We start from the raw sequence: 22,182 nt of genomic DNA, 5'->3' as shown, positions 1-22,182 counted from the left end.
TCGGCGATTTCTCATTGATTTTTATAATCTAATCAAGAATCAGTTTGATCGCACGATTAAAGTCTTGAGAAGTGATAATGGGACGGAGTTTTTGTCCAGGGAGCTACAAGATTTCTTCTCTTCGCATGGCATTATACACCAGACATCTTGTACGGATACGTCACAGCAGAATGGTCGGGTGGAAAGGAAGCATCGACATATTCTCAATGTTGCTCGAGCGCTTATGTTTCAAGCCTCATTACCGACACGATTTTGGGGAGAGTGTGTTTCGACTGCTGTTCACCTGATAAATATTACCCCATCACCCTTACTCGACAACAAAAGCCCACACGAGGTACTTTTTGGCAAGCAACCTAATTATTCAAATTTACGAGTTTTCGGGTCATTATGCTATGCTCATGCACGCACCAAGGACAAATTTGAACCGAGGTCGCGGAAATGTATTTTTATCGGATATCCCCATGGAAAGAAGGGATGGAGACTTTATGATTTGAAGAGCCGACAAATGTTCGTGTCAAGGGATGTTCGATTTTGTGAAACGATCTTCCCTTTTGCTGAAGAAAATGAGGAATCGAAGCAGCAAAGGAAAGGGAGCCCATTGTTTATGGATGGAATTAGACCAGCTATTTCCCTGGACGATCCTGAAATTGATCAGCCGAATTTGAGCCCAGCAGGCTTTAGATTGCGGCAACATGAGCAAGGTCCAGCAGCTGAGGAGAGACAGTCCAGCCCGAGCCAGCCCAAACGCAATGAGGGTTGGAAAGACCTAAGTCCAACGGGCTCTTGTATGAGACAGCAAGAGCACAGTTCAGCGACTGAGAAGAGGCCTAGAGGTAGTAGCGGGCCCAGTCAATCAATTTTGGGCACTGCTCCGCCAGAGCAGATTGTGGGCGGGACTTCTGAAATAAGGGGGAGCGGGATAATCACTATCGAAAGGGAGAAAGAACTCAGTGCGAATGAGGACAATTCTTCAGAGGAAGTAATTTTACGACGGTCTCAACGGGTTCCTAGTACACCCAAACGCTTCAGAGACTTCATCGTTCATACTGCTCGCCATGAGATCCCCCCTTCTCCATCCATCTCCGCGTACTCCTCAGGTATGTCCTATCCCATTGAGAGATTTATCGATTATTCGAATATCTCTAAAAATCACAAAGTATTTCTAGCTGCCATTGATTCTGACAGAGAGCCCACATCTTATCGAGAGGCCGTTCGGGATCAAAGATGGAGAGTTGCGATGGCGGAAGAGATTCGCGCTCTTGAATTGAATCAAACATGGACAATCGAACAACTCCCTCCTGGCAAATGCCCTATCGGATGCAAATGGGTGTATAAGGTGAAGCGCCGAGCTGATGGTAGTGTAGAGCGTTATAAAGCTCGATTAGTTGCAAAGGGGTTCACACAGGTGGAAGGAATTGATTATCATGAGACCTTTGCACCGGTAGCCAAGTTGGTAACTGTGCGATGTCTATTGACAGTCGCAGTAGCAAAGGAGTGGCAAATTCATCAAATGGACGTCAATAACGCGTTCTTGCACGGGGACTTAGACGAGGAAGTCTATATGGAACTACCTCCAGGTTTCTCCACTTCGAAGAATGGGAATGTATGTCGGCTCCGCAAATCTCTATATGGCCTACGTCAAGCATCGAGGAATTGGTTCTCGAAGTTCGCTGATGCACTTCGACAATATGGGTTCATTCAATCCGGTGCAGACCATTCTCTCTTTACCATGGCTCGAGGTGACATCTTTCTTGGCGTATTAGTTTATGTTGATGATTTGATCATAGTAGGCAACAGTCACAGTCATTGTGATTCCTTCAAGAGTTATCTGGATAAGTGCTTTCGCATAAAGGACTTGGGACCCTTGAAATATTTTCTTGGCATTGAAGTTACTAAAATGGACTCTGGACTTTTCCTAAGTCAACGGAAATATGTGCTTGATATTTTGACTGAGTGCGGTATGTTGGCATCACGACCATCACCGTTTCCCATGGAACAGCATCATCGATTGTCTATGAGTTCTAGTGACTTACTATCAGATCCTGCGAAGTACAGACGTCTAATTGGAAGACTCATTTATCTTACCATCACCAGACCAGAGATCAGTTATTCTCTTCATATCTTGGCACAATTTATGCAGGAGCCACGCCAAGACCATTGGGATGCCGCCATGCGGGTTCTTCGATACTTGAAGCAATCTCCTGGTCAGGGAATTTTACTGCGGCCTACTTCCCTCAAGCTGGAAGCCTTTTGTGATTCAGATTGGGCAAGTTGTCCTTTAACCCGTCGCTCTACTACGGGTTACTTTATTATGCTTGGAGGCTGCCCAGTCTCATGGAAGACGAAGAAACAAACAACAGTCTCACGCTCCTCTGCTGAAGCAGAATATCGCGCAATGGCAGCAACTGTAAGTGAGGTGATTTGGTTGCGGAGTCTTCTTTCTTCCCTTGGAGTACAAATGACCGCACCAACTCGTCTATTCTGTGATAACCAAGCTGCGTTACACATTGCAGCTAATCCTGTATTTCACGAGAGAACAAAGCATATTGAGATTGACTGCCATTTCGTTCGTGAACATCTCAAATCCGGTGTCGTGACAACCAACTATTTGCCTACGCGACTTCAATTGGCAGATATCTTTACGAAGGCATTGGGTCGAGATCGATTCCGCTTCCTCCTATCCAAGTTGGGCATTCGAGATCTTCATGCTCCAACTTGAGGGGGAGTATTAAGGGATAATTTGGATTATATAATTGTATTAAGGAAATTTGTATAATTGCCAGTCGACATACTTGGTAGTCGTAGATATTAGCCTAGAATGTTTTTCGGTTTCCTTTATTGTGTAACACCAAACGGCTATTTATCCGTTCATTGACATAATGGAAAATAAGTTGGATCGTTCCTAACTTCACACATATATATAGGGGTAGGAAAACAAGGCAAACGCCCAAGAAAGAACAGCAAAATATTTTTTTCGGTTACAAAGGACAAAATATTTAAATTCCTAGTTTACACATCATGCATTGACTATGATGATATAACCCTTCTGATTGAGAAATTTTGACCTTCCAATGTTATAAAATTCCAACTTATCACGTAAGCGTCCCTAATAAATAAATACTATACTACATGGGACTAATCAGTGAGTGCACAAATATTTGAAAAAATGAAATAGAAAAACCAAGGAATAATAGCAGGACGAGTTTTCAAGCTTAGTTGTAAGCCGAGACGAAGAAAAATTAACTAAACTTCGGGAAATAATAATAGCTAGGTTCCCTATTTCGTGATATGTTACACAACTGTTCCTTGCTAGAATCTATATATTTTAACCCAGCAAAGTAAACATCGAACGCGGTATGTTCCGATGAAAAATTATCCAAAACTACTTCCATATATAGAATGCTGAAGACCAACCACCATCACCCACCCCTCTAAGATCCTTCTTCATGTTAATGGAGAAGCATAACACAGGTCGTATATGTCGGTGAAGAATCCAACTCCGGTGATATATATCACTGTGTTGATCTGCGATGATCGCTGTGAAATGATATATGCCATCGATACTTTGCAGATCATTAGAACTTGCCTCCTCCCCGGATCCCCCGGCAATCATATTAATCATACAGACCGACCTACAATCGGTCAAGAGCTTTATATATATTTAACAAAGTTATATATGGACATATCATCGCTATCTTATTTCGCCGCCGACTCAATTGAATCGAATCCCATCCCATCCCATGGTATATGTACACACAACACTAGCAATCCATACTACGCACCTATTTATTGTATAATTACCAATTGGGCTCGCTTAGACATAAGAAGAGGGGATGAATAAGGTAAAATCTCAAGATTTGGTAGGAGTGACCAGTAATAATAATGTAATTATTAACTATCTAAAAAAGGGAGAGAAACCGTCCCCCCAGGCCAGGTGTTAAGAGAGGGTTCAGGGAGCAAAGAACGCCGTCGTATTGACAGCGAGGTTGACCGAGCAACCCAGAAAAAGCAGGAGGCGGGAAGGGAATATCCCCTTGGAAGATTCGGTTTGTTATCGGTAATGGCTTTCCTTCCCCATATCATGTGTCGTCCCGTCCCCTCCATATATATATATATAAATAACCCACAACCTCGTATCCGCACATCACCCCCTCCCATAAGAAAGCCTCCCTCGATCTCTCACTTCCTTGTCATACCCTCCTCCTCTCCCCCTCTCTTTTCAATCTCTCCGTTTCGTTGTCCCCAGCGCCGGAGCATCGGGACGACAGGAAGGTCAGTTCAGTCTCGTACATTATTTATTGTAATCTCTCTCGATCGAAACGTATATAACTCTTCAACCGAGTGCGAATGCGTTCATGTGTTATGGGGTTGATTTTTTTTTTTTTCCTTTTTTGGCTTTGGTATGATGGGGACAGACACAGCTTTCTAGTAGATTCTGGTTTTGTCCTCTTGTATAGTACAATCAATTGATTGATCAATCAACGACCCTTTTTTTTTTTTTTGGGGGGGGGAGAAGGTAAATCAAATTCAAGAGAAAGAAATGAATGATTCGTGAGATATGATTTGCATGTACAGAAAATCAAAGTGAATCTCTGGATTTTCAATCTGGAAACACAAAGAAGGAAATGAATTTTTGAAAATAATTGTAATGGTAAAAATTCGGTGTATTTTATTGGTTTTTTTTAATGGAGTATATTTATTGGCTTAATTTGTGGGGAGGTATGTGACCAGAATTTATTTCGGAGTCGGCATATTAGTGGCGGGTTGCCCTTGATAATCGTCTCGTCCATTGACTTCTTAGCTGCCAACTCTTTTTCTTATTTTTTTTTCCCCTTATATATATTTTTCACTAATAGTATAATTCTCCTATATTTTATAATCTTTTTGCTGAATTTAAGGTTTGTTTTTCCCCGTCAGAAGATGGTTGAATTTTTCGTGTTAACCAGACCCAAATCACCTGCTTTTTTGTCTTTTATGTTTAATTTTCTTTCCCGCTTTTGTCCCCATCTCCCCCGTTGGGTAGAGCAGTTGGACCTACTGTTCTCAATATCATCTCAAGCCCCAACGTCACCACACGAGAAAATTTCATATTTTTCGAGATTAAATCAAAGATGAAGATGGTTTTAATAATGTCTATGTATGTATATATAGAGCTTATAATTGTCATTTTGTGTAACTTTACAGAGAAGAGCAAGAGAAGGTCGGGCTCCTATGGCTACGGGGCAGAAGTTGCAGGTTCTGAACGCTCTTGACACCGCGAAGACGCAATGGTACCACTTCACCGCGATCATCATCGCCGGCATGGGCTTCTTCACGGACGCGTACGACCTGTTCTGCATCTCCCTTGTCACGAAGCTGCTCGGCCGCATTTACTACCACGTGGAGGGTGCCGCCAAGCCCGGGAGCCTGCCCCCGAACGTCTCTGCAGCTGTTAATGGCGTGGCCTTCTGCGGGACCCTCTCTGGTCAGCTCTTCTTTGGGTGGCTCGGGGACAAGCTCGGGAGGAAGAAGGTCTACGGCATGACTCTCATGCTCATGGTCATTTGCTCCATTGCTTCGGGACTGTCCTTTGGCCATGATGCGAAGTCGGTGATGGCCACCCTTTGCTTCTTCAGGTTCTGGTTGGGGTTCGGGATTGGGGGTGACTACCCGCTCTCTGCCACGATCATGTCCGAGTACGCCAACAAGAAGACGAGGGGCGCGTTCATTGCGGCGGTGTTCGCGATGCAGGGATTCGGGATCCTGGCTGGTGGAATATTCGCTATCATCGTGGCTTCTGCTTTTAGGGCGAAGTACGACGCTCCGTCTTATGAGGTGGACCCTGTTGCGTCGACAGTCCCACAGGCCGACTACGTGTGGCGGATTATTTTGATGGTCGGAGCTCTCCCGGCTGCACTCACGTACTACTGGCGGATGAAAATGCCCGAAACTGCCCGGTACACCGCCCTTGTGGCAAAGAACGCGAAGCAGGCAGCCTCAGACATGTCCAAGGTGTTGCAGGTGGAGATCGAACCTGAGCAACAGAAGATCGAGCAAATGGCTGCCGCAGAGAAGAGCGGACGTGGATCATTCGGGCTGCTCTCTAAGGAGTTTCTCCGCCGCCACGGGCTCCACCTGTTGGGAACCACGAGCACATGGTTCCTGCTGGACATTGCCTTTTACAGCCAGAACCTCTTCCAGAAGGATATCTTCAGCGCAGTTGGGTGGATCCCCCCGGCAAAGACGATGAGCGCCCTCGAGGAGGTGTTCAGAATTGCACGGGCCCAAACCCTCATCGCGCTCTTCAGTACTGTCCCCGGTTACTGGTTCACCGTGGCACTTATCGACCGGATCGGGAGGTTCGTCATCCAGATGATGGGCTTTTTCTTCATGACAGTGTTTATGTTCGCGCTTGCAATACCCTATGACCACTGGAGCCACAAGGAGAACCGGATCGGGTTCGTGGTGATGTACTCCCTGACCTTCTTCTTTGCAAACTTCGGACCCAATGCCACGACATTCGTGGTCCCTGCAGAAATCTTCCCAGCGAGGCTGAGGTCCACCTGCCACGGGATCTCAGCGGCTTCTGGGAAGCTCGGGGCCATTGTAGGGGCTTTCGGGTTTCTGTATCTAGCCCAGAACAAGGACAAGGCCAAGGCAGACGCGGGGTACCCTGCAGGGATTGGGGTGAAGAACTCACTCATCGTTCTCGGCGTGGTCAACTTGCTAGGAATGTTGTGTACCCTTCTAGTGCCAGAGTCGAAGGGCAAGTCCCTGGAGGAGATGTCAGGAGAGAACGACGAGGAGAGCGGCGGGGCCGGGGAGGAGGCAGAGTACAACAATAGCAGGACGGTTCCAGTGAGTTAAGAGGAAGAGTCCTCTCCGCATCCATCGTCTCGCTTAGTAATAATTCTTCATCTGCTCAGACATCGGCTGCGGGAATGACCAACTGATGTTTCGCGGTCTCATTCCAGTTGATTAATGCTGAGCTTTTGTTTTTTCGTTCTGATCCTTTTGTTTGTGTAGTAGTGCCTTGAGTTTTTATCTGAGTTATCTGCAGCTCAAGAAATGAAGCAGGTTTTCATTTTTGATTTCGTTTCATCGGACAGTGTCTCCATTCTTTCCATACGCATTTCAAATTGATCTAATTCACCTAGTTTTCGATGGTCATCGAAAGCAATTGCCATAGCGATGGCACCATACATTCTCGAAATGGTCCTTGCTAGCAATCGTTGGCTTAACAATTAGGCTGGAATATGACTCAATTGAATGGGAAAGGTTTTCCATGCTATTGACTTCTGGTGTGGAAATTTGTTCCATTATTGGAGAGACACAAGCAGAGTAGGTTGAGTTTCCCATCAAAATCAAGCCTACTTGATGTCCACACCCAAGTTGAAAACCCATGAAGACCAAGTGACTTTCTTCCTCGACTTTCGGCTGGACCAGATCCACAGACCCATAAGCCAACCTGATCCAACAGATGTTACGGGACCGAACCACAAAGCTTGATGTATATATCCTGATAGATGGACAAGAGTACTGGCGGACACTGGACATACTTCACTTTCATGTCGGGCTGCTTACCATCAGACAGCAGTTGTCATGCTGCTGTTGTCCAACATCGAACAGGTTCGGCATCTTCAAGACAGTCGCGAATTTCAGCCTATCTCCTAAATTATATAGCAAAGGTAGTTTAAGTCCATTGACAGTTGGATGGTAGTTTCCGAAATAAATTGATGGAATGTTGGAGAAGATCATATCTGCTGATTACTCGCAGCCTATGGGAATCGATTGTAATACATAGAACTTATGTACAGTGGTCCTCCAAATTACTGTTTAACTTATTGAAAATGGACAAACGCCTAAAACCAAACACAGAACAAGCTACAAACACACGACAGATAACATCACAATGCTATAATTGTCGTCGGGCCATCGCCTCCTGGTTCTTCATTTCGGCCCAGAACTTGGCAATGAACGCCTCTGCCCTCTCATCGATATTCTGCATCGACGGGGATGCCAGTCCCACCGACTCCCACATACAATCGTCATCATCACCGCCACCATCTCCTCCACAAGGCATCCCAGCATCCTCCGGGCCCGTGGGCATGTCGCTCTCCTTGCAGTCACTAGTCCCTGACCCGGACCCTGACCCCGACGACTCTTTGATACCCCTAACCCCTGTCTTATAATCCCCAAGTTCAGTCACACTCAAAGTGCTGTTAGTACAGGTAGGATCCTTAAAGAGCTTGTCCACGAACACGGGCGCGTTCCGCTTCTTGAACGCATAGAGGCGAGGTTGATGAGGACGAGACTTAACAAGCTTGTCACTCGATGATGGGCGGTTCTTCCCATGGACTCTCATCGGGACAGCCTTATTAGTCGTGCCAAGTGCTCGGGGTAATTTGTGAGTCCTCAGCGACCTATGGTACGTGAGTTTATTGGGGCGCCGGTGGAAATTCGGAAGTTTCTTTTGGAGCTTGGAGGTGAAGATCTTCCATGCCTTCCGGGCCGGCGGAAGCTTCAGGCTCAAGCTCAAACACGACATGCTGGGCGAATAACTATATCGGATGAATCGGGATAGCAAAGGACTTCGTTTTATAAGATTGGCTTTTGATTTCAAGGGGATGACATCGCTTATCTTGTACGCGCAATGCGAATATGCATATAGCTTAGCTTAGCTCTTACGCTAGCCATGTGAAAAGCTTAAGCTCCGCGTAGGAATGGACCCGACTGGAAGACAAGCAATAGCATGAACCGGCCACATACACCATCACTCTAAGATCACACCTCGCTGCTCCCCAGGGCGTATAGGCCCGGTACAGAAGATGATGTCTGGGGCTCTAAAGTGATAAAGGAGAAGTATACTTTGGTATTCCTCAAGCAGAGCAAATTGAGGAGACGCTTCTATGCTAAGGCTATGCCTACCTCTTGTGATTCGAGAATATATATACGTGAGTGGGGATACATTGCATATAGCTTGTGCCGAGACGAGCCCGGAAAATAGTCGAAATCATGTGAGGTTCGATCGATGAATATTGAGATTTTAGTAAATAACCAAATATAACACTTGAGCTAAGGATCAAGTTGGTAATTTTTCGTACATCTTCCCGTATCATATAGGGCTCCAAAATAAAGAGCCTTGAATACTAGAAGAAAAGCACCCATTCCTAACAAGATTAAGTGAATACACAAAATTGTGGTCATTTTGTTGCGGGGCTCACTCGAACATTCAGCACACGAAACATAACTTGAAGTTTCGGTGTAAAAAGGGCCTCCCATGAAATGATTAGAATTTAGTTCTTGCCTTCTTCGCCTTAAAATATCAACCTGTACATGCGAAGTTGCCGATTAGTTTTGGTACCTCGTGGGATCACATCGATATAGGCTTGGAACATCAACCCGCATAACGAGAATTAACCTTGACTGAAAGACAACTCATGTAATATATAAATTGAGAAGAACTTATAATATAAAAGATATATAAATTGAGAATAACTTATAACATAACCCCAGTGTGCTTGATCCGATTTATTTTTCTTTCCAGTGTATTTTTCTTTCTCTTTCCAGTGATCTAGGAGGAGCAGCTATATTTTTTATCTCTATAATATACTCTCTCGACATTTTCTGTTATACTCATTTTTTATATCAATCGACTTTCATTGATTACCGAGAAAAATAAAAGATATATATAATGAAATTCGAAATTGAGGGTGCTGACAAAGAGCTCAGATAGACAAGGATTTAGTGGCCACGTGTTTTATTGATCATAACTCAAAAGCTCTTCTTCTTCGTACATTTGACTTCTTAAGTACTCTCTCCTAAATATTATCCTCAAAACAACAAAGGTTTTATGTTATATATTTCACCATATAGGCATAGCAGTGTGGCCCCTTAAAAAGAGTACTAACTCAAAACCATACATACATAATATAGTTGTACGTACCGTCCATAGATAGCTAGCTAGCTAAGACAGATTAATTTAAAAGGGAAACGCTACATAATTTACTTAGGCCTTGGCCTGGGCCTAGGGCGGCTTCCTTAGGCTGACATTCGGATCGATCGACGGCTCGGCGACAGGAGGAAGGTCTGGTGCTCCCTGTTGTACTTGAGCTGCTGGGCCTCCCTGTTAGAGACCTGGTAGGCATTGGTGATGACTTGGATGGGCAGGGCCCGGAACACTGAGGTGTATCCTGCGAGCGGGCTCTTCATGGGCTGGCTCGACGTCTTGAAGGTGATCCACTCGAACCCGCTGCTCCCGGCTCGTGTCACGGAGGCGAAGAACTGCGGGATCACGAACATGCTGCCCTGGCTCACCTGCTCGTCGAACACGTTCCGCCCGTTCTGATCCACGATCTGCACGTGAGCGTCACCTCCCGTCACGTACACGATCCTGTGGTCCGTCATCGACCAGTGCAGGGTGTAAAGCGCATTCTGCAGTCGTCAAAATAAGTTAAGCACTAGCCAAATGAATTCAGCCCATACTCAAGCGGGTTTCAGTATATTGAATGTCGACTTACCGGGAGGAGGTTGCCTCTCTCGGCACTCATGTCTATCCATTGGAGGATCGGTAGCTTGTGCATGTTGACGATGTTGACCCTCCCGGCCTGCCTGGAGTAGACGTCCGCTTCCCTCCTCGTCTCAGTGTTGTGCTTGACCCTCATGGTGCAGAAGGTCTCCTCGAACCCGTTGTCAGAGCCGTATCCACGTCGGGGGTGGAACCGTCTCCTCCCCTCTTCCTCATAGTATTCCTCCTCCTGCTGCTCGTCGGGGACCATCACACGCATCCTCTCCTGGACGTTGAGGATGATACCCCGGTTGTCATCCCGCTTCAAGTTCCTAGCAATTTCAGTCGGGATGTTGTAGGCCTCGGCTAGGAGCTCGTCATCGAAGGGTTGAAATATGTTCTGGATGTTGAACCTCTCTCCTCTCTGGCCGGGCTGCTGGCTCTGCCGCCCTTGTCCTCCGGCCAAGAAGAATGCCTGTGATTTCAATGTAGATTAATGCAAACGTTGATATGACAAATTAGTTAGTGTAATGCAAAGAACATTGACTTCTACATACTCGAAGCCTTTGGTCGAGCTGGTTAGCTTGGTTGTTAAGGTCCGCTACAGAGACGGCCACAAGCTCTTCATTGCCGTCGTTGTGGCACCAGTGGACCGTGCCCTCGGGGATGGCGATAATATCGCCACGGCGAATCCGATGGACCTTTTGGTGCAGGTCTGGGGTCTCACCTCGCCCATACTCTCCCTCCTCCCATCTCTGCTGCCTGCCTCTGATCGACCTGCCAGCCGAGCGCCCGGAGTGGAAGGTCTCGGGGCAGCCTGGGAAGGTGATCCCGAGAATGCCTTCACCCTGCTCAATGAAGATGAGGTGGGGTGCACTGATGAACTGGGGTACCGATATGGTGTTGGGGCGGAGTACGGTCCTGATGGGAGCAACACCGGCGCACTGGAACTGGTCCTCTTCCTCGTCCCAGAGCTCAGTGACACCGCCCTCAGACTCAATGCGTCGGGTAGGCTGGCAAGCCTGGATGCGGTCGAGGCGGCACTGCTGGGCCGAGGTGAGGCCGGTCGTGGCGGAGCCCTTGCACAGGGCGACATGGAGGAGCTGGAAGGAGAGGGCTAGGACTAGGAATAACTTGGAGGCCGCCATGGCTGGAGCAGCAGCTTGGAGAAGAAGAAGAAAGCTGAGTCCTGAAGGGAAGAGAGGGTTAGGGCAATGGCTTTATAAGGAGGGACGGGGAATTTGCATGGAGGGCATGTCTTTGATTGCAGAATGCCACATTGCAATGGCTTCTGGGAATTGGGATTATGTGTTGGGCATGCAATGCAAAATGCAATGGAAGCCTTCCATGAAGTATATTTCAAATGTAGATTTTGCACCCTCCATTTGTCTTCCTGGCTCTGTATAGTTCTATCACATGAGACAATTAACTCTGTTGTCTTACTATTAGGTACTTCCTGGCTCGGCATGGTTCTGCATGGAAATGCCACCCAAGCCGTATAGGCGATGCGCGTCAGCATTTCACGGAAAATTATCGGGCACCAAAGTGCTAGGTAGACCCCGCTAAGTACGTGTGCAGACCGTTGCATCTATGCGAACTCCACTTAACACCCGAAAGGTCCTTCCCGGAATAGGATTAGCAGCCCTCGTCGGTCGGACCAGCATGATTAATATTTATATGTTAGAGAGCGTTTCTATGCAGCCACAACCAAAATTGGGGTCTGCTTCAACTCACGGGGAAACTATAAACAGTTCCATGTACATCGTTGGACGTAATTACCAGAAGCCGGAGCCGGAGCCGGAGCCGGAGCCCGAACGAGGGATCAAATGCTGATAATGAAAAGACATGATCAAGAGGGAACCCGATAATTTCCAGTGCATTTTCTTCACATCTCAAGAGTTGGAACAAATGGAGTTTTGAGCATTTTCTCTTTTATGAGGAGATGACTCTCAATCAAAATCATCTCTTCCTCAGACTAATATGTCCTACTACATAGAATCAGTTAATGGATCTTACACTTTCAAAATTGTAAAACACCGGGCTCTTGGCCAAAATCGGAACGAATATTGGGAAAGACCTTGATTATTTTTCCTACCTAACCTCGTAATAAAATAGGACAATTTCCCCTGCCCGAAGAGGGAAAATAACAAAAACCCTAGCAGAGGCAGGCCAGTTATCGTCCAAATGATTCAAATGTATTCATAAAAACTCATATGAGAGCTCGTACACCGATCTGCTGCATTTCTCGTAGCTTCCACACTGGGTAGAGTGCACCTTCTCCAAGCTCTTCGGGGTCTACTTGCTGCATCGCCCAAGCATAGTAAACTGTGTGTATCGTGTCCTGTACACATTATAAAGATTTTACAAGTTATGTTCCTACTGAAAGTGGAGCAAACAGAAGTTTGATATGCAATAGAATGAAACGAGGATCTATAAATTGCAAACCCAATTTTTTTTTTAAAAGTAATTACCTTGCCTCCTTCAGTCACTGCACCGTTTCTATCGCGTACACAATATACTTGCTGAGTTTGAAACTGCAATTAATTGTAGAACAAGTTATCTCTTCTTCGAGAAATTCATGTATTTTTAAACCAGTCATGACTGTCGGGTAGATTAGCGAAAAAACAGAGTACAAAACTCACGGCTAAGATGATTATGGGAGAAGTTCCCATCATTTTCATTTCTCTTACTTCCACCTCAGATACGTGAAGAATCTACATCAATGTAGCTTTAATATTAGGAACAGCATAACTTTTCACATCAACATCATCATCATATTTCAGTGCAGTACCTTATTATCGAAAAAAATGCCATGGCTCTGATAGGCACTGTGCTCTGCTTTACACCTCTCAATAACTTCGGAGCTACAATACTTCTTCAAAGTTTCAGCATCCCCCTGTACAAAGTATATGTTTGTTAGCAAGATAACCAATAATAACTATGTAAAAAGATAATGCGGTATGAAAAGAAAGTTCTGACCTTCATGTAAGCATTAAGCACAGGCTTCACCGCTTCTTGGATTTCTGCAACAAACTCCGGTAACGAAAAAGACCTAACATAAAAAATAAAAATAAAAAAGGAAAAGTAAAAAAAAAAAAAAGCACCAGGACCTTAAGCAAAGCAAAATAAAAAATTAGGGGGGGGGGGGGGGGGGGGGGGGGGGGGGGGGATGGGGGGGAGACAAAAGAACATCGGATGTGATCTTACGGGTCTCTACGATGGATTTCCTTCATTGATGCTGCAGCATCCGTCTCTTGAAAAATAGTTTCATTAATACTGCCAATGAGTGATGGAAGTTAATGCCAGAACATATAGGAAAGACAAAGAAAAGCAATACCATGCTGAACAAGATAACTCATGGGGTATTTGTTTGTCTAAGAAGGGGGTTTGGACTGAAGAACTTACTCCTGAATTTTATGTACAACGGGATTGTCAGTAGTATCCCATCTCTCTCGCATGTCTTCTGCAATCTACAGGACCAAATGAATACACTCAAAGTTAGACACGAAATGATTAATCAACAGAAACCATCTGGAGCAGAGATTGCTTTAGACAAAATGATTATGATACTACACAAATTACAAAGAAAGGACAAAAAGGTTGAGAACATACTTCTTGACTTTTTGTGACAACAGGTTCGCTCATATTACTTATCCGCTTGAACATGGGATGACCTTGCATCTGTACATTTAAAAAAAAAAAATTCACATTCAAGCAGCAGAAGATATCTAGTATTAAAAAATATATCCACCAACAATGATCATACACATTAATCACATATTATATTGTCCAGTTTTGTACAACATCTCAAGTTTTTTTTTTCTTGCAGGAAGAATATGTTTATTTAAGTTCCTTTTTCTATAATCTTTGGTAATTCAAGAAAAAGAAAACACAAAACTGTCGTACTTGTTCAAGTTAACAAATCCTAACCTTCCCCTTGAAGGCCTCCCACTTCTTGCTCCATCTTGACTGCTTAGTAGGCACAACAACAACGTCCGTTTTTGTACTTCTTTCACCGGCTTGTGGTGGAGCAGCTGGCTCGATGTGCTTTTTTCGGTTAGTCGGGGTACCATTCAGTTCATCCTTCAGAATATCGTATCCCTTCTTTGCCAAATCAACTACCTTTACTTTCTTAAGCCTCTCAAAAGCTGAAGAGACCTTAGGAGAACCAGAGAAGGCACTCGACTTAAATTTGTCATAAATTGTTTCCGTGTCATTGCTGGACCCTGCTTGCCGGCTTTTCCCTTCCTCCGAAGATGGATTAGTGTTTCCATCTTTGGCTTTAGCATCATGATCAGCTGAACCAGTAGAAGATTTAGAAGACTCTTCCTTCCCAATGCCAAGACGTTCTTTAACCTATAAGTGTGATTTCACATATTCAACTATATTTTTCAATACTGTGGTTATTTCTGATTATAAGGGTATGGCATCAGTAAGCAATAACAATAAGAGCATCCCACCTCCTCTCTAGCAGCGGAGATCTTCTCCTTCATATTAGCTGACACCTGAATAAAGTGATGATCACAAACTCCATATTAGATCGCGTCCGATTCTGTCAAACGAAGCAGATTAAGACATTGGGTGCACAGCCTTTTTGGACTCCCAAATACAAAATGCGACAGAGTACAATAGCCGAACTAGCCCTCAACAGAGATAACATGACCCAATTACAGTATCTATTGCATGCAAAAAGTATCATTATGTTTGTCAAATTAATGTTTACTTTGAAAGTGGGTGGAGAAGAACTTAAGCTCTTCTAAGACATGATCTATTTTCCATGTTCCACTATGTTCAGACATACATAAATGTGTGTGTGTGTGTGTGTGTGTTTGTTTGTTTTTCATGATTCGTCATGCATATACTTTGCATCAGGAGCTCTCTTACAGCCATTCGCAGCACTGCTGAACTAAGGCCAAAAGTGCAGTTCCAGATATAAAGGGAGAAACAAAATGGCCAAGTATCCCTATAAAGATGTCTCATCTCTTCTAAAGAACCAAATAAACAAGAATCAGAACACACCTTCTTTGCAGTGGCTTCGGCATCAGTCCAAACACCATCGACATGCTTGTAAAGTTGCTCTGTTGTCTGTTTTGTCCTGCACATGCCAGTTGACTGTTTCAGACCTCCATTGGAGCATATCAGAGAAAGCTTTCTAAGAGTACTGTCCATCTATAGCAGAATATTACCGAACTTTAAGATCCTCTTTAAACCCTTTGAGCTCATCTGCTTTATCCTTCAGCTCCTTGACTGATTGCTGAAATTCTTGATTGCTGCCATCAAAGGAGTGAGAAGACTGTCGGTATGTTGCATCCCAAAAAACAACCAGTCACAAGGACATAAACTGAATAAAAACCGAAATCATAGTGATAACCGAAACATCATCAACTGAATATTACCCGATAAAGAGGTTCTTTAGAATGAGCAAAAAAAATTTCAACAAGGGAAAGACCTACTACTTCAGGTTATTTTACTTATTGAAAATCAGTTTAGCCGTCAACATTCTTAGGAATTAATCCGAGCATACACCATTAATGCACTGGAGCCGTGTCCAAAGTCCTACATTTTGACAACTACAAGCAAACTATCAAACCTTAAAGTAGAACCAATCTATGAGAATCCATATGCAGCAAATGAATGAACAATTAAGAGAAGATAACAATGAGCAAAATACCCGGTGGCTTCACCCTTCACTTTCTTGGAGAATTCATTGAAAACACTGAACCGCCGATCACCAGAATGTGCATTCACCGGAATCGATCTCAGTCTCGAATTCAAAGGCTACAATCCCCACCACCCAAGAATTACGCAGAACAAGAAACAAGTCAGAAACATTTTTCAGCTTCCGAGAGAGTGAAAGTGATGCACATAGAGCCCCAAGAACGAAGCAGAACCTGTTGCTGAGACCGGAGGTGGATGAAAAGGGGCTGCCCCAATAGCGCCAAGTCTCGAACCAGCTTCCTGCTCGCCATTGGAAGGTCAGGCCTCGTCGGAAAAATTAGGGATTTGAGGCAATTACAGCACTTCTATGGTTTGCTTCACATTCGGTCCGCCGGACAGGAATTTAGACCGGCAGCTCAATCTCCTCTTTGAACTAAAAGGGAGAGGCTTTACAATGACAGAGGTTCGCGGCGCAGCTGGGTTTGCTCGCCGATTGGCGTTTTCGGAGGTAACGGCCGGAGACGAGGCGGGTGGCCGGCAGCGACGGAGGTTCGTCAGTTGACAGGTTGGGGGAGGGAGGGCCAAGGGGTTGGGGCTTCAAGTAATAAAGAAAGCTCTAGGGTTTTATATGGTGGAAATTAACAGAAAATACGGGGGCAATTTTGGGATTTAATTGAAGTAATTGTAATTGATTGCTGTCCCCTTGTCCAAGTCATGTATGTATCAATATAAATAAAATTGACTATAATATAATAAATAGGGATATAATAGCGATTTATGATCAAATTATAAAATATTTGAAATGAATTTAATATAAATATTTATATATAATTAATTCATATAAATATAATTGCATCATTTTCAATAAGTACACAATTAATTATAAATATGTGAATCATACACTATAAGTGAAATTGTAAGGATCTACTTAATTAATTAGTACAAAAATATTTTACGTTGATAATTTTCAGTATGGTGAATAAATGTAATGCAAATCATTCTTACGAAGATAAAGAAAGCTCTAGGGTTTTAATATTATTAAACTTACATTATTATTAATTTATTTACACTAACTACATTATATTAAAAAATTTCAAAGTATTATATAACTAATCTTATTAAATATTAATTAAATAGATCTTCCATCAAAATGATTGAATCATTTCATCTGAAATTATGGAACTTAATTTATGTAATGTTAGAAGAATAAAGTACAGGAAAATACTAAAATTAGAAAATTTTAAAGATTTTATAATTATCATTCTTTCATCAAATAAAAACTAAATATTTTGAATATTTCAGAATTTAAAATTGTTTTCATTGGATATAAGATTGATATTTGAAATATATATGCATCTATTACATAAATTATTTATAAATTGAATAAAAAAGTAAACTTTTTTGCCTATCAAGATAAACTATAAATTCATATTTTTTTTTCGGTTTCATGAATTCATATTATTAGTACTTTCATATTTAACTACTTGCTATAAAATTTTCTTCACAAAAAGTGCAACGTATGGGTTCAATGACCTAATTAGCAGATATTTCCTTGCAATCGGGGTTTAATGTTGCCAGAAAGAATCAATAAAATTATACAATTAACAAAGAAAAAATTTCGATAATTTGTGTACTTAATATCCGTTCATTTACTTGTCAATTGTTAAAATCCTATTGTTGATGCACACATACTCATGTCACCGGAGAAAGGTAGTATCACTTAAAAACTCGAGCATATATGAACCTGGCTACAACGTGTTTGTAACCTGAGCAGTTACGGATTCGTTTTGATCGTAGGCTGCATTGTATGGTCATTAAGTGAACTCTCAGTCTCAGGATCACTAGTCTACTATGTAACCTGAGCAGTACGTATAACGTGTGTACTCTAAATAGTAATGATGGGTTATTCGATATAACGTTTGGGTTGTATGTGAAGTTGTGCGAGCATTATACGGTCATTAGATTTCGTGCTTGCTGATCATCTACTATGCTGTAATTGAGAAGAGGAAGTCATTTGCAATGGTTGCAAGTGTCTTAACTAGTATGTATGACTTGATCCTGAAATGGTTGATGGTGTTGTTGACTTGATAATGCAAAAGTGTGTCATGTTCCACACTAACAAGAGAGAAGATCTCGAATTTATGCAGAATGGAGTTGTCTCATCTAACGATTAAACTTTTTAGATCGGAGATGGGCTAAAACTTTCTAACAAATCAACACATCAGTCCTCCTCAGACAAAATCTTAGATGTAACGATATATCATGTAATATTTATCACGTGACTATATTACAAGCTAAGCAATATTACAAGCCAATTAAGATTAGTCATTTTGATTTTTAATGTTATCACTAATTTAAAAAAAAATTCATTATTAACAAAAATAAAATTTTCATGTTTTAAGATTAGTCAATTTTAATGTTATCACAAATTTTTTTAAAAAAAAATTCATTATTGACAAAAATAAAAATTTTCATGTTTTATGAGAGAATATCACGTGATATACCCGTTACGCATAAAACCTCCTCGCAGGCTCGAGAAACCACCTCGTATAGGCGTAACCCACGACTTGATCCCAAATTATTCGATGTCGAAAGATATCCAAGCAATGTTCAATCCTGTCTGACTTGCCTGGCCCTAACATGGGTTTACTTGAAACCAAGGTCAATTGTAGCTTAAACTTTTTTTTTTTTCAATTTCAAGGGATATTGACCTTAAACTCTTCTTTCTTTTTTTTTCAAGAAAAATCCATCAAACTGAAAATCTTAATATCTAATAAATAAACATAAACTTAAAAATCTTAATTAAATCTTAATATCTAATAAATAAACATAAACTTAAAAATCTTAATTAATTAATATCTAATAAAGAAATATGAATATTCTAACTAGATATTGAATCTAAACTTATTAAAATTATTAAAGTTGAGATTGCGAGCGTAAGTAAAAGCCCTTGAAAGGTAGAAGAGTCATTATTTATTATTAGCCATTTACGTACTCTTTCATTTTATTGATTGTTCGAGAAAAAAAAAAGGCCATATATAAGGCCTATTACGTACACAGCTTAAGTACCCTGACTACAAAAACGACATCAAATCTAGTACTCCTAGGTTGGATGGAAGCCGTACGTACGTAGTAAAGTACTAGGAAGGAACTCATCCACGAACAGGACATGGATCCATCCCATCCATTGCTCTCAAGCCTCGGCCCTCCTCTGGATCATGGAACCCGACGCCGCCCTGAACAAGGTGCTCTCCTTCCTGCTGTACTTGAGCCTCCTGGCGTCCTCCCTCGAGATCTGGTACGCGTTCGCAATCACCTCATCGGGGAGTGCCCTCATGACGGAGGTCCTGCCCGCAAGTGGGTTGATCATGGCGTTGTCGCTGGTCTTGAACGAGACCCACTCGAACTCCTCGTTCTCAGCCCGTTTCACGACCGCAAAGTTCTGCGGGACCACCAGGATCCGCCCCTGCTGGAGCTCCTCGTCGAACACGGCCTGCCCGTTGTTGTCCACAACCTGGATCCTGGCCCGCCCTCTTAATGCGTAGATCACGCTGTGCGCGTTCAAGTTCCAGTGCGGCCCCATGATAGCGTCCTGCACGCACACATTTATCCATTTTTCATGTATATATGATGCATTTCATAGTACATATGACATGGAATCAACCGAACCAATCTTTTCGACATACTTGATGCAGGCGACCGTACTCGGCGCTGAGTTGGAGCCAGGAGAGGATCGGAAGGTTGTGGCTGTTGAGAGTGCTTATATGACCGGCTTGCCTGGTGTAGATATCAGCACGAGCGGGATCCTGGATGTTCTCCCTCAGCCTCATGGTGCAGAGGGTCTCGTCGATGCCGTTATCATTGTTGTCATTGCCGTTGCACTCGAGGCCATCGCAGCGCCCGCCACGACCACCACGCCCTTGGTACCTTTCCCTCTCCCTCTCCCTCTCCCACTCGGTTTCCCTCCTCGGCGAGGGCCGCCTCTCCCTCTCCCACTCAGTCTCCCTCCTCGGAGAGGGCCGCTCCCTCTCCCACTCAGTCTCCCTCTCCCACTCAGGCTCCCTCCTCGAGGGCCTCCACCACTCGGTCTCCCTCCTCGATGAGCGCCGTCCGTACCTATGCCTCTCCCTCTCGCTCTCGCCTTCCCTCTCCCACCCGCTCTGCCTTCTAGGGGGCCTCACGACCTGAAGGCGGCCCTCGACCCGCACGATGTTGTTCCGGTTGTCGTTCTCATTCTGGAGCCTCCTCGCCGTCTCCATATCCACATTGAACGCCTCCGCCAGGAGCTCTGCGTCGAAGCCACAGAAGATGTTGTCACAAGCGCTGCCTCCACCTCGGCCTCCGGGGCGGGCGAAGGGCTGCTGCTGCTGCTGCTGGCTGTGGCGCCCTCTCTGGCCTTGGACTTGATGCTCGTTCTCCGGGTTTCCGGCGAGATAGAACCTCTGCATGAAAAACACCAGTTCAGGTTTACTTCTGCTAATATATATATATATATATAGAATGTTTTCCTGATGGTGATGATCAATTGGTTATAATAATGTTACGCACCCTCGGGTTGATGTCGAGCTGGTTGAGACTGCTAGTCGTGTCTAGGAGGATGATTGCAACGAGGGGTCTGTCGCCTTCATTGTAGACCCAGTGAGCTGTACCGGGGGGCAAGACCAGGATATCGCCCTCCCTGAAGTGGCGCACCTTCTGGTGCCGGTCCTGGAACCGGGGTCCGCGCCTGCCAAGCTCCTCTTCGCCCCCGCTGAATCGGCCGCCACCGAATTGAGACTGCTGGAATGTCTCGGGACATCCCGGCAGTACCAACCCTTGAATACCCCTACCTGTGCAACCATGACAATATATCCATAACATCACGAACAAATGCCATGACATGCATATATATATATATATATATATAAAGCCCGCCATGTGCAAAATAGGTAGAGAGCGACGGACCTTGTTCGATGAAGATGAGTTGAGGTGCATTAGCGAAGGAAGGTAGGAGGAGGCCATTGGGCTCGATGATGTGGCGGACAACGGCGACGCCAGCACACCGGAGCTCGTCCTCATTGGGGTCCCATGTTTCGATGACGCCGGCCTCGCACTGGATCCGGTTGGTGGGCTCGAGAGAGTTGAGACGGTCGAGCTGGCACTCGCTCTCTCCCTTTCCCCGGAGAGAGGGCTGCCTACGGCCCACCCGGTCGGCCTCGGCCTCGGTGGCGAGGCAGCCGTTGGCCAGCACCAGTAAGGAAACCGCGAGGGGGAGCAGGACAGCGCTAGGAGGAGGATGGTTAGCCATTTTCCAGCGATGTAGTAGTGGAAGTGAATTGAAGGGGAAGTGTATGGAGATGGTGAATTTATAGGAAGGAGAGAGGGGGTGAGGGGCTGACACATAAGGGAGCTCTGAGGGTGCCATTCTTCGGCTTGCATGGCCGTCTCAGCCTTCACCTTCTTCCACCTCGCAGCCACCTTCATCGCCACTGCATGCGGCTGTCTGTAACCTCAGACGACGACAGACATCAAAAACAACGTACGAATACATACAAATCGCATGCAAAGTCTCTCGTACATGTTGTGTTTGTGTCTCCGAGTGTGTGCAGTACCTCACGCGGTCGTGTCGCTGCATTCCAAGGATTACATGCCAATTTGGGTGCAAAATTCTATGGTAGCAATCAATTTTTGAACCACTGAATTGCAATTATTAATAAATAAATAAATAATTTATTGACATCCAATGATCAAATAAGTTCATTACATCGTATAACTAATTGCACCATACTCCTCCTTTCTGGACACTAATTTTCGATTATAAGGGAAATCTATAAACCTAACCAAATAAAATAAAAATTTTAATAACTAATATTGAATTTGAAACCTTCGTCACGTCTTTTTTTGAAAATCTGGGCACTAACTTGCTAGGCTAAGACCCCCTCCTAGTGCTAATGTTTAAGCAGTCGAGATGTCAAAAGGATGTGGTTGGGATTGGGACAAGATGAGCTTTGAATCCCCGCGCGTATAATTAAATAACGAGTCGCCTTGCTATCGCAAGT

The 22,182-nt window shown here is 44.1% G+C and overlaps 4 protein-coding genes across 5 annotated transcripts; 1 reads left to right on the top strand and 3 right to left on the bottom strand.

The window, feature by feature from the left end:
• The first annotated feature begins 4,119 nt into the window (after nucleotides 1–4,119).
• Nucleotides 4,120–7,080, top strand: LOC116192112 (inorganic phosphate transporter 1-4-like). The gene is made up of 2 exons (XM_031520557.1): nucleotides 4,120–4,272; nucleotides 5,185–7,080. Exon 2 carries the CDS (start codon nucleotides 5,212–5,214, stop codon nucleotides 6,844–6,846), a length of 1,635 nt encoding a protein of 544 aa, XP_031376417.1. The 5' UTR covers nucleotides 4,120–4,272; nucleotides 5,185–5,211; the 3' UTR covers nucleotides 6,847–7,080.
• Nucleotides 7,081–9,710: 2,630 nt separating this feature from the next.
• LOC116202709 (11S globulin seed storage protein 2-like) lies at nucleotides 9,711–11,692 on the bottom strand. The gene is made up of 3 exons (XM_031534346.1): nucleotides 11,044–11,692; nucleotides 10,500–10,961; nucleotides 9,711–10,413 (listed from the first exon to the last, which is right to left on the bottom strand). Exons 1-3 carry the CDS (start codon nucleotides 11,632–11,634, stop codon nucleotides 10,021–10,023), a joined length of 1,446 nt encoding a protein of 481 aa, XP_031390206.1. The 5' UTR covers nucleotides 11,635–11,692; the 3' UTR covers nucleotides 9,711–10,020.
• A 646-nt stretch (nucleotides 11,693–12,338) lies between these two features.
• On the bottom strand, nucleotides 12,339–16,752 carry LOC116193039 (mitochondrial import inner membrane translocase subunit TIM44-2-like). The gene is made up of 14 exons (XM_031521771.1): nucleotides 16,378–16,752; nucleotides 16,158–16,264; nucleotides 15,673–15,756; nucleotides 15,506–15,581; nucleotides 14,947–14,991; nucleotides 14,417–14,842; nucleotides 14,099–14,167; nucleotides 13,892–13,956; nucleotides 13,694–13,762; nucleotides 13,466–13,538; nucleotides 13,278–13,382; nucleotides 13,129–13,200; nucleotides 12,958–13,020; nucleotides 12,339–12,827 (listed from the first exon to the last, which is right to left on the bottom strand). The coding sequence occupies exons 1-14, from the start codon at nucleotides 16,453–16,455 to the stop codon at nucleotides 12,696–12,698; spliced, it is 1,464 nt and encodes a 487-aa protein (XP_031377631.1). The 5' UTR covers nucleotides 16,456–16,752; the 3' UTR covers nucleotides 12,339–12,695.
• Nucleotides 16,753–19,100: 2,348 nt separating this feature from the next.
• Nucleotides 19,101–21,471, bottom strand: LOC116193150 (11S globulin-like). 2 transcript variants are annotated; one of them, XM_031521933.1, is made up of 4 exons: nucleotides 21,089–21,471; nucleotides 20,693–20,973; nucleotides 19,831–20,586; nucleotides 19,101–19,736 (listed from the first exon to the last, which is right to left on the bottom strand). In XM_031521933.1, exons 1-4 carry the CDS (start codon nucleotides 21,429–21,431, stop codon nucleotides 19,338–19,340), a joined length of 1,779 nt encoding a protein of 592 aa, XP_031377793.1. In that variant the 5' UTR covers nucleotides 21,432–21,471; the 3' UTR covers nucleotides 19,101–19,337. The 2 variants fall into 2 exon arrangements, with proteins under 2 accessions (XP_031377793.1, XP_031377794.1); XM_031521934.1 differs by lacking the exons at nucleotides 20,693–20,973; nucleotides 21,089–21,471 and having other exon boundaries at nucleotides 19,831–20,592.
• Nucleotides 21,472–22,182: the final 711 nt, after the last annotated feature.

This window comes from Punica granatum, chromosome 1 (assembly GCF_007655135.1).
Source record: "Punica granatum isolate Tunisia-2019 chromosome 1, ASM765513v2, whole genome shotgun sequence".
Lineage (NCBI taxonomy): Eukaryota > Viridiplantae > Streptophyta > Magnoliopsida > Myrtales > Lythraceae > Punica > Punica granatum.
The sequence above is the reverse complement of the archived record's forward strand: the minus strand, read 5'-3'. Positions and strand labels throughout refer to the sequence as shown.